This window comes from Leptosomus discolor, chromosome Z, assembly GCF_034619465.1.
Source record: "Leptosomus discolor isolate bLepDis1 chromosome Z, bLepDis1.hap2, whole genome shotgun sequence".
NCBI lineage: Eukaryota > Metazoa > Chordata > Aves > Leptosomiformes > Leptosomidae > Leptosomus > Leptosomus discolor.
In genome coordinates, this window is record NC_141419.1 from 14,372,638 (window position 1) to 14,388,938 (window position 16,301).

General features: G+C 38.0%; 1 protein-coding gene across 2 annotated transcripts in view; it reads left to right on the forward strand.

Annotated features, from left to right (window-relative positions):
- The window catches only part of EDIL3 (EGF like and discoidin domains 3), a 268,116-nt gene that overhangs the window by 190,376 nt on the left and 61,439 nt on the right, over window positions 1-16,301 (forward strand). For both annotated transcript variants that reach the window (XM_086479350.1, XM_086479351.1), the window contains one exon: window positions 2,499-2,680. In XM_086479350.1, coding sequence (XP_086335476.1) covers window positions 2,499-2,680 — 182 coding nt within the window. The remainder of the gene's footprint in view (window positions 1-2,498; window positions 2,681-16,301) is intronic.

Genomic DNA, 16,301 nt, shown 5'->3' on the forward strand with positions numbered 1-16,301 from the left:
ATCACTGAGTACGTCTCAGGCACAAGAACTAACATGCCTTCGAATCAAAACGTTCCACAAAGTTCTGCACCTTAAACAGAGGTTAATAAACAAAAGAAATGGGTCATCTACATCTCTTCCCAATCTGCCATCTCTTCCAAGTCTAGGATGTCTATAGGAGATCAAGGGTCTTGGTGTCAAATACATGCTCATCTTTTGAAAACTATCTGCTAAAGCCAGATACCCTCATTCTGGACCCCACTCAAAACTGGCGCTGATACATGCTGGTGCCCTGTCCTCGTGCATACTTTTTTCCTGTTAGGTCACTGAATAACGCCGGCAGGCCTGGCAGGATCCTCATCCGTGTGCTCTGCACCATGAGGAAACAATACAGCTGCATGCTCTACATCCATATTTAAACACCTGCCATACCTCCTTTGTAAGCTTTCTTGGAAACTGCCTTCTGTTTTCTCACATCTCTATTTTTAAATAATCATCAGTCTAAGATGCCAGCTGCTAGGTTAATTTCATGGTAAGCTGGAATCAGTCCTGTATGTATGTGTGTGTGTTTGTGCGTTACACATACATATAGACACACCTATGAGTACTTTCTTTTCTATGATGAAATGGCAAGGATATCTTAGTAAGTAAATATAAGAAACTTCTGAAAATATGCAGTTTTTTTACAAAAGTAGAGTAGTTTACCTCTGGCTGGCAAGCAGATAGGGCAGTTTATACACCAAAGGAATTTATTCCGATTAGATGAAAAGATTTCAGAGGCAGAGCTAAGATTTGAATAGGTCTTTCAATTTTTAATTGATGCTTGATAACACAGTAAAGAAAATGACACTTTTCCAACATAGGTGGGTTTTTTGAATACATCCTCTATTGTGCCTGCCTATGCTGGTGACAAGGAATTTGTTTTCTTCTGGCACTACTATGCACCTGCCACAGCAGCAGGAGAGAGCTGTATTTTGGTATATTTTATACAGTGCTGAATGCACAGCCCTTATTGTTGGGTGATACAGGACACAGAAAAGTAGCACCAGGACTTTAGATTCTAGCTGAGCTTTGTGAACTGTTAAAAATGTGGATGGAATCATCATATGGTGCAAGTCGGTCATTAATTTCAATGGGACCAGGATTTCATTTAAGCACACCCTGGAAGTAATCCAATTTTTGCCTTTTAGAAGGAACACACCTGTGTGGAGGGTTTAGTTTATCTTTTCAGAGCACAAGTACGCACTTGTCCATGACCCTTGCTTTTATAAAACTGCAATTCAGTTTTATATTTGTCTCCATTATCAGTGATAGGGAGAGATTGTATTGCCAGTGACTTTCAGCACTGTCTCCCTGCCTCAGCTTCTGCCGGAGATGACCAAATTGCACTAGTCACTTTTTCTTCTCTATACCTTTAAATTAATATGGAATTAAATTATTTGTGACTTTCCACCCATGTGGTATAAGGATTTTATAGCAGTACCGTTTCAGAGTTCATTCTTGGGTACTACTTGAGGTGAAACGCTGGCAGGCTTCTGAGAAGACCTGAAGTGTAAGTAAAACGTCTGTCCTCTTACGTTCAAAATCGCTGAAGAGCGGTTGACCCACAAAGCAGATCGTTTGGGCAACTGAGCAAGGTCACCTGCTACAGTAGTTCCTGCAATTAGCTTATTTTTATACTCTGCATCAGAATTGAGTTGAGAAAGAAAAATCTCATTTACTTGAAAGTTGTTGGGGGTATTTAATAGTAGGTAGACTGCCCATCATTTGACGTATAATGAATTTTCAAAATTTTCTCTGTTTGCATAGCTCACAATAACTGAATGCTCTTGTTTCCGTACCCAAATGGACTGGCCTCAGAAAACAATGTATGCAGAAATGCCTTACTTTAAAAAAGATTACATACACAAGTTATTTCAGGTGAATAAATTAGTGATGAATACCACACATAAAATTACAAACACTTGAACGTTATAGTTAAATGCATACTTTGTGGCTTGGTAATTAAATGTGCAAGACCTTTAACTGTTTTTAATATAACCAAACAGTATCATGTGTCTAGTTTCATATTTCTAAAGAAAACTGCAATAACAATTTGTAGCTTATTGGCTAAATGCTAACCTCTATGACAAGAGCAGCAGTATGGAACTTTGCAGTAATTACAGAATTCTTTTGCTTTTAGCAATTATTTCAATATTTAAATCTAAGGATCATTTTCTTTCATTGTATCTGTAAAACCCAAGCTCATAACTCTTCAGACGGAACAAACTAAAAGAAATTGAAAGTTTAATTTCATTAATTTTGCAATGGGAATACTTATTTACAAGCAATATTTTTGTACTTTTTTTTTCCCATTTCTTCAAAGAGAAGATGCTACTCAAATGCTTTAAATCACTTCTAATAACATATTTGACATGACATTTTGGATCTATTTGTATGCTATTTGTAATTAGAACCACTTGGGACTCAGATGAGTTGATCATTTCAGTTGCATTCATTTCTGTTGTTTCCATTTGCAGGATGCTCTGGCCCACTAGGGGTAGAAGGAGGAATTGTGTCAAACCAACAGATTACTGCGTCATCCACTCATCGAGCTCTTTTTGGACTCCAGAAATGGTATCCGTATTATGCACGACTTAATAAGAAGGGTCTTGTGAATGCTTGGACTGCTGCAGAAAATGACAGATGGCCATGGATCCAGGTAACAGATGGAGCTGAGGAGGAAAAAAATCTCCTTGATTCAATTGCCAGAGTCACTTAAGAAACTGATGAAGACAAGTGGTAAACTAACAGCTAGATTTTTATTCATTGTCAGAAATGTAGCCTAGTGTAAAAGGGACTATTTACTTGCAAAACAATAATAATCTTAACTTTACAAATGCACAAATCTTTTTATTTCAAAAACGTATGTGCATGTTCCATTGTGACTCTAAACCATGGAAGAAAGTTAAAAAAGACTCTTTTCAAAGAAGCTGATTTCCACATATGTTACATTTGCTCCTAAGGTCCTTAGTAGCATTTTGTAGCAATGTCTTTTGGTAGAGATGCTTTGATACTTGCAGCCTTCCTTGGACATGGTTCTAGAGCACTTTAATGTGGTTTTGGCTGTACCAGAGACTGAAGGAATAATTTGTCATCTCTGCTGAGCTGCTCTGGGCACACAGGTTAAGCCTTGTGTGCATCATGTTGGAGGTAACAAGAACTGTTTTGATTAAGGTTGGTAGAGCTGTTAGTTCAGCCACATCCGTGGGGCAGTTTTTTCATTCCCACTCAAGGATGTTCCTGCTAGAATAATTCAAATGGCAGTGCCCTCATTGTGGACTGGATTTCTCTGCACCCAGCAAATGACCTCAGTAAAAGTCATGAAGCAGTGAAAATGAAGTCTTGTGGCTGTATTTTAATGAAGATAATGATTATCTAGTGATTGCTGTAGCTTTTCACTTTTATGGTGTTTTCATTGTATGTGAATTGAGCTAAGCTTTGGCATAGGTACTTATGGGAAAACCTTTTCCACTAATCAGTATAGTCAATATGTGAAGAGGGTGCATCCCTTGCAGTGAACCCACCACAGTAGTAGCAAAAGATGATATTTGAGCATCTTGTCTACCAGCACTAAGTTGAACTGTCCATATGTCCCTCGAGTGTGTCAGACACACTCTTCTTGAAGTTACCTTCTTGTACCTGATTTTTGTTCATCTTCAAGTTTTTGTACTAACTACAGTTGTGATTTTTCTGAGCGGTTCCCAAATATCCAGGGGTAAAGCATACAGGATTACCTGTTCATTTTTCTTGTTTAGAGAGCAGGCCCAAAGCACTGTTTGATGAAGTTTTCTGAAACTGGTGTAGTGAGAGTGCTGGATTTTGTCGGTTCTGAAAAATGAAGCCGATGTTACTGTTTATTATTCACTGCAGAGTGAAAACACAAAGGCCTTTGAATGTATCTTAGGTCAGTTTTCTTTCATAAAGACAAGGGGGGTTAGGAAGGCTGTAAAATTTATACATTGAAAGAGAACTGGGAAAAATAGTGCTAAGGGACTTGAGCAGAGTTATTTTCACAGGAGTAGAAAGCTGATGAAACTTCAATGGATAACAAAAAAGTTGGTGTTACAATAGCTTTTGGACTGCTTTAGAGTGTGGTCTTTATTAAATGAGTTGGAGAAAAAATTCAAAATCATTTAACACTGGCCCCCTAGACTTGTCTTTACTAGGAGATGGCCTGGATGGGGATGGCTAATGGTCCATTGCTTCCATGTTTGTACTTGACAAATCCACCACCCACCGTGGAGGCAGCTGTCAGGCAGTTGTGCGGGTTTCTGCCCAGATCAGAGTTATGTCCACTGTGGATTTTGCTCCCAAGGAAGTCTTCCCTTTGCTCTTACTAGGAAGGAAGGTTCGACCAATGGAGAAAATGTGTCTACAAATCTCAGCCCACGGCATCAGGTTTAAACGATTTGTTCTTTTTTTGGAGTTAATGACCTAATCTAGGTAGTGCCAATACCGTGCAGGTTATTATGAAATTTTGTCAGCCATAGTATGTAAGGACTTTCTGGAAGCTAATTAAATGATATGATTAATGTGTACTAAGCGTCTAGCATTCCTTTCATTTTCTTCTAATTTTTCTTCTAAAATAAACTTTGGTTTATAATTTTCACTAAACTTGCTGAGTATTTTAGTTCAGAGCAAAAATAAAAATAGTCTTTGTAATTTAAGAACACCAGTTTAAATCTTGAGAGGATTTTGTGAAGACTTTCCTCCTTAAAACACCTGGGAACAGCAAATCTTAATTTTTTTTTCAGGGAGATGATACTTGTAGAGATAGAAGTGCTTTTTAGTGTTCTGTAGAAACCCTGTTTTGATTTGGCAAGGGTTTAGACCTCCACAAACTCACACTTTATGCACTGCATAGCAGTTCTTTACATCAGAGCACTGTCTTGTTCTTCAAGCATGAAATACACTGTAAGAGACAGACACCGCCTGACCCTTATATGGGTGAGCAGTTTCTGTGAGAGGAGAGAAGCAGAAATCCCATCTCTTATTTTTGTGCAGCTTCTGTAATGGCTAGGGAGATACTTCGTAAGCATTTATGGAAGGTTACAAAAAGTCAGCCCACTCTTATTTGTGCTAAGTTTCTGGCTACCTTCCTTCTGGCCTTGTGGGAGAAATGCTCCCTCTAACAGCCTGCTTCGAGTTTTTGCTTTCTTTGTCATGTCACCAGCTTCTTCCCAGATCCTAATGTGATGGGTCTGTACATGGGACCTTTTCCACATTGGTCTGAGTGATGAAGCAGCTAGTCCAGAAGATGGATCCTGAAAAATGATTTAGCAGAGATTAAATGGAAAGTTACGAAACCAGAAACTCCATTTTTAGGAAATGTAAATTAACATTTAACGCAGTGAACCTGAAGCAGTAGCCTGTTACCCTTTTAGAGATTCCAATGCTAGGTAAATTCTAAAGGAAGTTGTGTACAATGGGCAAAGTCCCCCAAAGCGTAATTATGTAGAGGCCCATAGCTATTTTTGCCTTGTTCCATCATTATCAATTTTCTTTGTCATTTAATTTCTTTATTTATATGCAGCTTGGCGAATGAAAGGTTTGAGGGTTTCGCTTGTAACTCATTTGTAATGAGTGCGGAGTTTTTTTCTCTAATTTTTCAGGTGTCTGACACACATGAACTAATTACTATGCAATTTCATTTTCCTGCATTCTCCCAGTGAACTGAAAATTGAAATTGCCATTTTAAATTTACACTCTCAGCATGTAATTAGTAGTGGTGCTACAATGCTTGTAATTGGCTTGTGATTTAAAGGGTCAGTGACCATGTTTTTGAAAGCAAATTAAAGTCAGAGTAAGTCATATCTGCCTTTTAAAGTTCTGCTGACCTCTGTTTCTCCTCATGGGTTGGCTGTGATAAAATATCACCTGTGTATACTGTTGACCACTCTGTTAGTGACACTAACTTTTAATGTTTCCAGAAACAATGAGAAAAATCCCACACTTCTATTTTTCTTTGGTCATTCCTGAGATATAATCAAAATGGTCACTTTGCCTGTTCCAGTAACAAGTCTTTTTTGTCAAAACTCTTTTTTCAAGAGACCATTGGTTTCTCTTTCCCCTTTTGTCCTTTTACATTTATGGCTTTAAAATATACTGTTTCTTTTTATTCTAATTGCACTTCATCTCTACTCCTTCCTTGCACATATCTGTATTTTTTTATTCGTATATATTTTGTCAAGGCAGTGTGAATCAGAGTAGAGATGGCCATGGGCAGGGTTGTTGTTTCTATTTCTCTAACAGATCCATCCATAATGACTGCTAATCTCTAACACAAACTGTTGGTGGCAGGACCTTCTAAATGTTACTCCTCTCTAGTGATTCCTAACCTAAGGATCCATGCCTATACACTAGCATTTCTTCTCTCCCAGTTTCACCACCCAAACCTGGTATTTCTTAACTCTTTTTCCCCTATTCATGACTGGTTTCCCTTTTGCTTCCATAAAATACTAACGTTCTTTATATCACTGCGGCTATTATACCTATAATAATACATGAAGACTTCAGCCATGGTGGATGTGCCAAAAATACATAAACTGAAATGTTGTAAGCAACACTTATACAAGACAGAATAATTTAATATAACTAGCAATGTAAGGACAGGCTTACAGTACTGAAATCCTAAGTCTCACATTTAAGATGTGTAAGTAACTTTGGAAGAAGGATGAATGTTGAGAAACCATGCCTAGGGTTGAAGAGCAAGGTGAGAGAATATTGTCCCATAAGATAATAGTCTTGCTTCTTTAGTCTTATGGAGTAAGTATGGTCTTTTTATTCTGCAAATGCTATCAGTGCAGTGGGTTCTTGGTCAACAGATGAAACTTCCTGTTTCTAAATGTTAATTTGCCAAAGAACAGTAAGACATACCACCTATGTCAGGGAGCCTGGAGTGGAGAAGGAGCTCACATCAGAGCATCAGTGGCTCCTGCCACTGCATTGCAGGGCAGGCTGGGCTGGGTTGGATGGTCGATGTACCAGGGAATCCTAAGAATATCAACCTCAGAAATGCATGATAGGCTTAGAACAAAGGAAGAAAATGGGTAAAGGCGTAGAACAGGTGTAGGATAAAAGGTATCAGATTTAAGGCTAAACAGCCAAAATCTGGGTATGCAATGAAGCCTGGTAGGAAGCATTACATGGCAAAGACTGGTGTAGTTGGCGAAGATGATGTTTTGAGTCAGGAAGGGTCAGGAAAACTTTTGATTAAGGAAAGGGTGGGGTACATTTGGTGCTGCCTGTGGCCAGTTGATTAAGCAAGGAGAGGAAAAGATCAGTGCTCCTGCAGTTGCTCCTGTTGCACCATGACTGAGCTATCACATCTGAGAACAAGAGATCCCTTAATTTCTGCTTATCTCCTGAGTGTGATTGTGAAGAGGATCCCTGCCTGATGATGAAAAAATTTTAATGGTGTACAAGAGACTACCACGGGGGTTTTTTAAGTGCTTTTTGGTCTTTTGGACATAGAAATTGTTTTTCCAAGGTCAGTATTAATCCACAGCCATGAAGAGCAGATTTGAGCATACCTTATACCTGGAGAATATTAAGATAATGAACTAATTACTGTGTTTCATGCCACTGTGTAGGAGCTGTGACTGAACACCTGAACTATTGCTGGAGACTGTTGTATATATATGTAAATAGAAAAACAAAAAAGCTATTTTGTTATCCCTAGCAGAAGCTGTTTCTCCAGAGACATCAGTATGGTTACCAATTGTTTTTTAAATAAAATATTCAAATATTTAATTTTATTATTGTGGGAAGGAGGATTCATTTACAAAAGAGCTGGACTGCTCAGTTTGGTTGCAGAATCAAAAGACAGGAAATAAAGTTGTTTCAGGTTGTGTAGTTAGCTTTTTTCCCATATTTTTAATTGCACAGAAAAATATCTAAAATACTTAGTTTGAGGTTATTTCCTCTCCAAACAATTAATCTCTTTCCAGCTCTATTTCATATTTTTGTTCTTTTTTAGGGTCAATTTTTGAATGCCAAATGTGATTTCAAAATGGAAAAGCCGGAAGTGTTATTTAGAATATATAAGAGTGTTCTTTCTAGCATTTTTGTAATTTCTTCCCTAAATGGCTTTTCTGAAACTTTATGCTAAGGTTTAGATGAAACTCCGTATTTTGAGATGCAGCAGTTTCATGGAAAAGGTGCCTAATTTCTAATTGGTAATTTAAAAATATTAGTATTCTAGTCCAGAATAAAATACATTTGGTTTACTTACTTTTACCTTCTCAGTGCATCTGTTTTAAATAATACTTCTTTCTTTTTAAATAACTTTGCACAGTTTTAAGAAAATTTCTTCTTGAAACCCTCAGTAAATAGCCTTCCTGTAGAGACTCGTAATAAAAAAGGTGACCTGTGATGGAAAGGAATCTAACCTAGCGGATTCAGGGTAAAATTTTTCCCAAGCCCCTGTCTAATTTAGAATTTTAAGGTCTACTAAGTACAGTTAGAACCACAAAAATGCAGTTCTTACGAAGCTTGTACCCACAGCAGAAATCAGAGTGATTAATTAGGGACCAATACATTGGGCATCCCAGGAAATGCATGGAAGTGTCCAGTGCCTTAGAGGGTGTGCACAGAGTCAGCGTGCTGCATGGGTGATGGCAACATTGTCTGTGGATCTCACAAACTAAATCATAACTACTGTGACACACAAAAAATGTACTTATGATAAAGACTAAGTTCCACCATTCTTATCCCCAACCAGGAATCAATAAAGTGTTAGATTTTTTCCTCCAAAAAGGCAAGGAAAAAAAAATAGCAGCTTCCACATCAAGAACTTCCAAAGAGCAAGTATACACCAGGTGATAGCTATTTGCTAATAAAATGATAAAACCCAAAATACACAGAGGTCTTGCAGAACATTCATTCAAACATCTGTTAGTAAGAGCTCTAAGCAAACTACCATCTGTCAAACCATTCCTTTTGTCAAAGTTCGTTTCCTCATTCATGAGTACTGTTGTATCGGCTTCCAAAAATACCTGTCATCATAGATTAAATATTTGATATCACTTAATATAACTCTCACTTAGTATAATGTGGCCAAGTGAACCTCATGAAATACAATCTCAGAGTCATTATATAAGGTGACTCAAACTATATAGGAAGACTTAATCTGCTAAGTTGAATGCTGAAAAAAAACCCTGTTAAAGCTCTGCATTTTTTGTCAATACTCCAAAATTTGACGTAATATCATAGGAGGATTTCCTTGGTGGATATTGACAAGTGACAGTAAGTATCTAAAAGCCTTTGGCAAGGAAGAACAGAAACTAATAGCAAAAGTGCAGTTGAATTCTCTCAAAACTATCCCACGTAGGACCTTTGAACTGCAGGAATTGGAATTGATCTTCAGCTAGCCAAAGCCTTGTCATAAGTTCACTGACTTCACTGAAGTCAATACCAATGTCTGCTAGCTGCAGATCTCCCTCAACATCTATACATTTAGCTTAGAGGCTACAACTGTAATTTATGTACTCAAAACAGACAAGAAAACAAAATGACTGGGAGCCTATTTCTTAGTGTAATCATCCAGATACTCCCTTGTATCCCATATCTTAGCATCTATTTGACATCATCTTATATCTTCTAGTTTCATTCTTTGTACACACAAACACCCATGCACAGACATATTCAAACAACTTTTGATTGAGGTTTCGGATACACAAAAGCAGTCAGTTCAGAGTTAGCTTCCCCATGGCAGCTGAAACTTGATGCTATTATGAACACTACCCATAACATGCTCTGTCAGCCTGCATGCCAGCTTTCCTTAATCACTCCATGTAGTGTGACTGAATGACTGAAGTAACAGTACTTTTAAACGCATTGTTTCATGCATCTGTAACACCATCTATTTTGACTTAATGCTTTTTCACAATTACCATCATGATATTAAAAGTAATCAAACCAGCAAGTGGTGACACACCAAAATGAGCAAATGCGTGTCTGTCTGGTTTCTCACGTCACTAATAAGTTGCATGTGGAGATGCTCCAGCACCTATGTGGTGACTTGCCAACTGTAATGGAGTGATGTGTGGGCAGCATAGTCCTCCTGTGGGGAGGACAGCACCAAAATCTGTAAGATGATACTATGCTGATGTGCGATAGTCAAACAAGTCCTATTTTATGTTGTGAACACTCTTTTTCAAAACTGGCCAAATAGATGATCCACACTTACTCCTGTGCTAGGCTTGACTTCTAGAAAAAAGCTGTTTCAAGTTACTTCATTACAGATAAGATTCAAGAACGAAAGTTCAAGAAAAAGTAAAATTACATGGCAGTATATTAAGATTATTTTTTTCTGTGGCAGAGAGGCATGTATATCCCTCCGTGTCCGTGTCAGTGGCACCAGAGCAGAACGTGTATGCTGAGTTTCTATGTGTGTATGTAGGCCACAGAACTGCAGGGTGAAAATGAAGGCAAAGCCTTTGTACAGCTCTAGCTGTGGAGAAGAAAACATGCAGTCCCTGGCTGCACCTCTGTGTTTCTCTGCAATTTTACCACTGGTGGAGAAAAGTTACTAGTTTGTATAGGCTGTTGGAAGTACGGGAAGTCACCAGCACCATGGTACTACAGCAGAAAACAAGGGCTAAAGCAAATTCATATTGCTTGACCTCCCCTGAAAATGAGCATGTGTGCTTGTCACCTCAAAGACCTTCTAATTTCAGTGAACTGAAAAATAGGAGTGTGTTTTACTTTTGCACTGTTAAAACCTTATCCCATGAGTGGTTAAGAGACATTGTTCAAGTCTTGAGTCTTCCAATAAGACTTTTCAGATTTTGAGTTTTTCCTTTGTCTAAGGCAAAACCAAGCAACATTTAACATTTTTAATCATCTAATCTATTGCCTGCCAGTTTTTGTAGAAGGAAGAAGTGTTTTAAGGAAAATGATTGGAAAGTCTCACTGAAGGGTAACTTTTTGTGTTTATATATCAACTTTTTTGTCTATTGATTCATAATTTTAAGAGATAATGAAAAATATATTGAGTGTGTTTGTTGTCATTCAACCAATATTCAGTCAATTTCTTAAGGTTCAGAAGGGATTAATCGTTTGAGTCCACTTTTTGTTTTCTGTAATAGCATCTGTGGGTGGAGAAGTCATTTGAATGGCATAGTCTTCTCAGCAGTCACAAAGCCATCTGTGCCCTGTGTGCTTACTAATCTACGTCTTTACTCCACTTGTGTCCATCTAAGACCTTGGCCCACTCTGCCTACGCAACCAGTCTCATAGCAACTAACAGATTATTCTCAAAGATGACAATATGTGGGAAGCATTGCTTTCACATACTGCTGTTTTCCCATTTGTCTTTCTCCCACAAATTTTGTCATGATATGAACAGTCTAACAGTTGTCCTAATTGTGAGCAGCATTATGAGATCAGTCAGAAGTCCAAGTTACAACAGTTACAGTGTGCTTTGGGTCCTCTATAAACTGGCAACTAAAAGACTGCAGTCTAACTAGACAAGGTATTTGCAGATACATGGGAAGGACAAAAGGATGGTGTGGTCAACATGACAGGCAGCATAAAGCCAGCTGCAGCTGCCAGGCTCATTGGAACAATCATTAGGATTATCTTGACCAAGGAAGAAAGGGGTAAAGATGTATATTTTGTGATCTTTTTTACGAAAATTGAAATACTGCATTATGAGTTATTTAGCAACTGAAAACAGCATTTCATCACTGGCTGAGGAAGGGTAGCTAAAGTGTGATAGGGTGAAAAGTGGTTTCTCACCAGGCATCTGCAAGCACAGATCTGCTATGTCACTTGTTTCACATGGACTCCTTCCGAAAAACCCAGACCTTATTTGAATAGTGGGATTTGCAGCATCTCCCAAGGCTAATGTAGCCAGGATTGCATAGGAAAGGAAGTCAGCCCATTGCAGAGCCAATGACAATTGTCCAGTGGAACCACCCTTCAGGCAGACTCTTCCCCTTCCTTTACAGTAGTAATCAGTATGATCTCTTTAGATAAGCTGCATAAAAGAAAGAAGTGGTGTGCTATGGTTAAGAAGTACTCTCTGCACAGGTTGGTTTTGCACCATTTGATGACACTCTTATCACTTCCTGGGTTTATTCTGGTGGAGGAACTAAGTAGCTTTAGTTTCCTAGTGTGTTAAAATAAGGCTGGGAATGCGCAATGATCACAAAACCCCCGCAGGGATCTCCCAGTGCCAAGGAAATCTGACCTCCTGCATGTTCCCTGATATTTCAGTTTTTGCCTCAGCTCCCATCTTTCAATTGATGGCTTTAATTCCAGGTTCAGCTTGAGTATTCAAAACTAATGAAGATAATTTCTTCACCTGGGCAACAGACTTGTAATTTTCTAGTACATTTCCTTCTTACTTAAATTTCTTGGTCTGAGAAGATGCATATTACCTAGACAAAGCACACTGAAGTCAGAATAGGAACTCTTCCCAGTTGTCCTTGTTGGGCTTGAGCTGTTGGTCTTGGTCATAGTTGTTACCAGAGTTTTTTGCTAGAGTGCATCTACCAAAGTGCCTTAAAACCAAGTGGAAGGGATGCAATGGAAAGTACCTCTGATATTTGCAATTGGCACATTAAGAATTTCCCCTGAGTGTATTTTCATGGTGATTTTAATATCGTACCTTTTGAATTTACTTCTTTTCCCTAAAGAAGAGAGTTTTCATGTAGGATTAAAATAAAAGTGCATGTTTGTTTCTGTGACCTGAGTCTTAACATCGTATATTCTAACCACTACAAGATACTGACCAAAGCTGTTTTACAAGTGGAAACACATATAGATATTTTCTCTGACATTTTTATTTACACATTCTTTGACTGATACTTTAAGAAGTATTCTAGACATTTTGGGGAAGTTCTTTCTGGGAGACATTAGCATGCCAAGGACAGGAAGAGTATTCGCAAGTTCAGAGTATGTGAAGGAATTAATGATGACCATAAAAGACCTTAGTGTTTCTTAGCTAACCTTAAATTGCAGGTAGTTAATAACCATTTAATCAATACTTTGTAAAGGTGATGAAATTTTACAGAGCTACAAACCTCTGAACAATGTGAGATTGATTACATGCCTCTTCTTGAGGTGACAGTCTAAACACGCCAGTATTTGAATAATTCATATCATCCAGTTAATGGCATTTATAACAACTACCTTTGGGACTAAAATAATGACTTAATAAGAAGAAGAAACAGACCAAGCAAGTTTTTAGTCTGTCTAATTATGTAAACTCTCTGAGGCATAAAGTGAAAGTTCTCAACAAAAGCCAAATGAAGTGAGTGCTTTTTGTTAATATTCATAACATATGCTTCTCCGTATTAGCATTACATGGGCCAAACTATCCCTGTATTTATGTTTTCCATACAGGTAGGGTTTAACCTATATTGTGATCTTTTCACAGAAAGGCAAATTAAATTAGCGGGCCAACTTGCATCTCTTGATTCAGCATGCCTAACTTGAAGCATATAAATAGTCTTATTGAAGATAGTAAAGGTGATGAGTTGCTTTTAGATGGGTGGCTGGGTCTAAGACTGAAGTGAGTACAGGAAAGACCTGAGAGATGTTTGTTGTTACCATAAGGTATGTTAGACTGGCAAGGCACTCCGGAAAGAGTAGTATTGGGAAGATGAGTTTGCAGAGGATTTAATAACAAAGCTGTGAAGACACTTGGCTGGATCTGCATCCATGTAAGCAAAACAAAAAGGGTTTGGGATCAGAAATAAGATTTAATTGTCTGCAAGGTACAATCCCACAATCATATTAGAAATTATTATTTGTAAAGTGACCTGGAGCAAATGACTGTGTTAGTCCTCCTAGACTATCACTATTATAAGATAAAATATATTGGCTTTTCTCCATGTAATAAACCCCCTTCCAGAATGACAGCAACAGCTGGAGTGCTACTATGGAAAAATCACTGCATTGCCTAATCTGGATGCTAGTTAAAACACATATCACTGCTACTATGCTGACTGCATTAATGCCCTCAACTAAATCCGGAGAAGCTCTGCTGACAGTGCTGATTAGGAGAGAAACAAAAAGCCACAGACAGGAAAGATATATGAGCACCTTATGTCCGGGTGCCATCAATGCTTTGCTACAGGGAAGATAATAGTAACTGACCTGCTCCAACCTTCCTGCACCTCATCACATGCCAGGTCCTGCTCTGCAGCCCCTTGCTCTTGATGTGACATCAGGGTGAAACAGCAATGTTCAGTCATGTTCAGGGCCTCTAGTGCTTGAAGATGGAAAAGGAAACATGGGAAGGAGCTTTCAGGCTCACTAAATCTCCCAGTATTGAAGAAATCATGTCAGGTTACTCCTTTCCTGAGTTTATTACAAACATTTCCATTGACAAGTGTCCATATTTTTCATCAGAAAATGTTTCTGTGGGTGCTTTCTATCTGGCTTTATCAGAATTATGTCTCAAAAAAAAAAAAAAAAAAAAAGACAAAAAATTAAATTTCAATCCTTCAAAAACTGATGAAATCAGCAGGGAAGCGTTGCTGTAATAAATCTTTGAATGACAGTAGAACCTTGATCCCTTAGTCAACCCTATTTTTAGATGACTAATAGTGAGTATTAATAAAAATATATATATACTTTGTGCTAGAAAAGATGGAGAATTCTTTATAGCAATGCTATTGTGTCTCATAACCGAAATAGGTAAACATACAGTTCTCCATAAACTGCATTTCTGTTTATGAATGAAGGCTCATGTAAAACAACATTTACAGTCTCAAGGACTCAATGTTTTGTGAAGGCTTTAATCTGAGCATTTCTTGTAAACTTACTTTTAAGGTGTACTTCAGACAAACCTGTTCAGTTTAAAATGTTAGTGGTGTTATTGCTAATAACAAATGAGGAAAATATGGTTATGTTTTCTGGCCAGGAGCATCATATATGGTACCTTCCTAAAGTCTCTCCATCTACTCATACCTCTTCTCCTCTCCTGCATGTAATAATGTAGATGAGACAGATGCAACTGATTTTTTTATCTTTTTTGTCAAGTACATAGTCTCTGCAGCCTGAATATACTAATATTTGATCCCAAATTGAAGAGGAATATTAACTTATTCCACTGGTGCTGTCCCTAATCTCTGCTGTTACATTGACATATTCTGACTGTGAATTTAGTATTTTTTGCTACAATTCTAAGGTTGTTAAGCATACTTGGAAGTTATTTTAGTCTTTGTTGTGTGGAGCCCTTTGGACTGTTTATGGAAAACAAGCATAAAGCAGTTCCCTCCAGCGTTATGGTCGTACCTTTACTGACCCCTAAAAGTAAAGCTGCAAACAGACCATGCAAATTTGCAGGACTGGTTCTGAATTACCTTTGAAAATGGTACACTGTACAATCTAGAGGAACTCATAAAATTACCTTGTTCACATTGCCACTTTCTCTTGGGAAAATACTTTTTTTTCATTTGTTTTATTTCCTTTGTGATAGGGATTTTTTCAAGTTCCAGTAAAATCTTGATTGGCTACATCTTCATCAGTGTAGACAACTGAATGATTTAGCACCGTAAAACAAATTTGTGTGAGTCATTGCAGTCAAAAGCATTAGTATACCGGTGAAAATTGTTTAACAGATAATTGCTTCTACAGAATTAGTGCTGAGAGCAACATGGCATGCTGGTTACTTTGTCCCCTCCTGTTGAAAGAGGCCATGACTCTATACCTGCTGTGATGATAAAAGTGGTCTATTCATGGAGTCAGGATGATTGTGGTGGTTGAAAGGAACAAGGTTAAAAGAATTTTCAAGGACTGCTGGAAACTTTTTCAACTGATGGAGTCAACTTTATTCCCCAGCTCTTGGGCATACACTGGACTTAAGGGAGTATGTCTCAAATGATGTTCTTTTTCCTTCGTATTGGCTATATGACATAGTATAGAAGACACAAGTGACTGGCAATACATGAATTCAGCCGTCAACTTGCTGCACAAGTGTGTGAAGCACTGACTGAGGTATTTTGTCTTGTCCCTCTGCACTCTTAACTGGAGTTGACTGCCATGCCTGTGCTTTAGTTGAGCTTTTTGCAGTATCAGTGCGGTGACTTTGCATCATCCACTGTATATTGTGTAGACATAATCTCTTTCTTGTAGCATCAGATTTAAATGAATTGATGTCAAACTACTGGCTTTCTTTTACATGTAGTTTTACATGAGTGATTCAGTGTTCATCATTTATTCTAGCCTCAGAAAACTTCCTCATTGAAATGCAAAATCTGTTTGAGACAGATTCCGTTATCTGTAGGTGTTAAAAGGCACCTTGCCCAAGTTTCATAAAATGC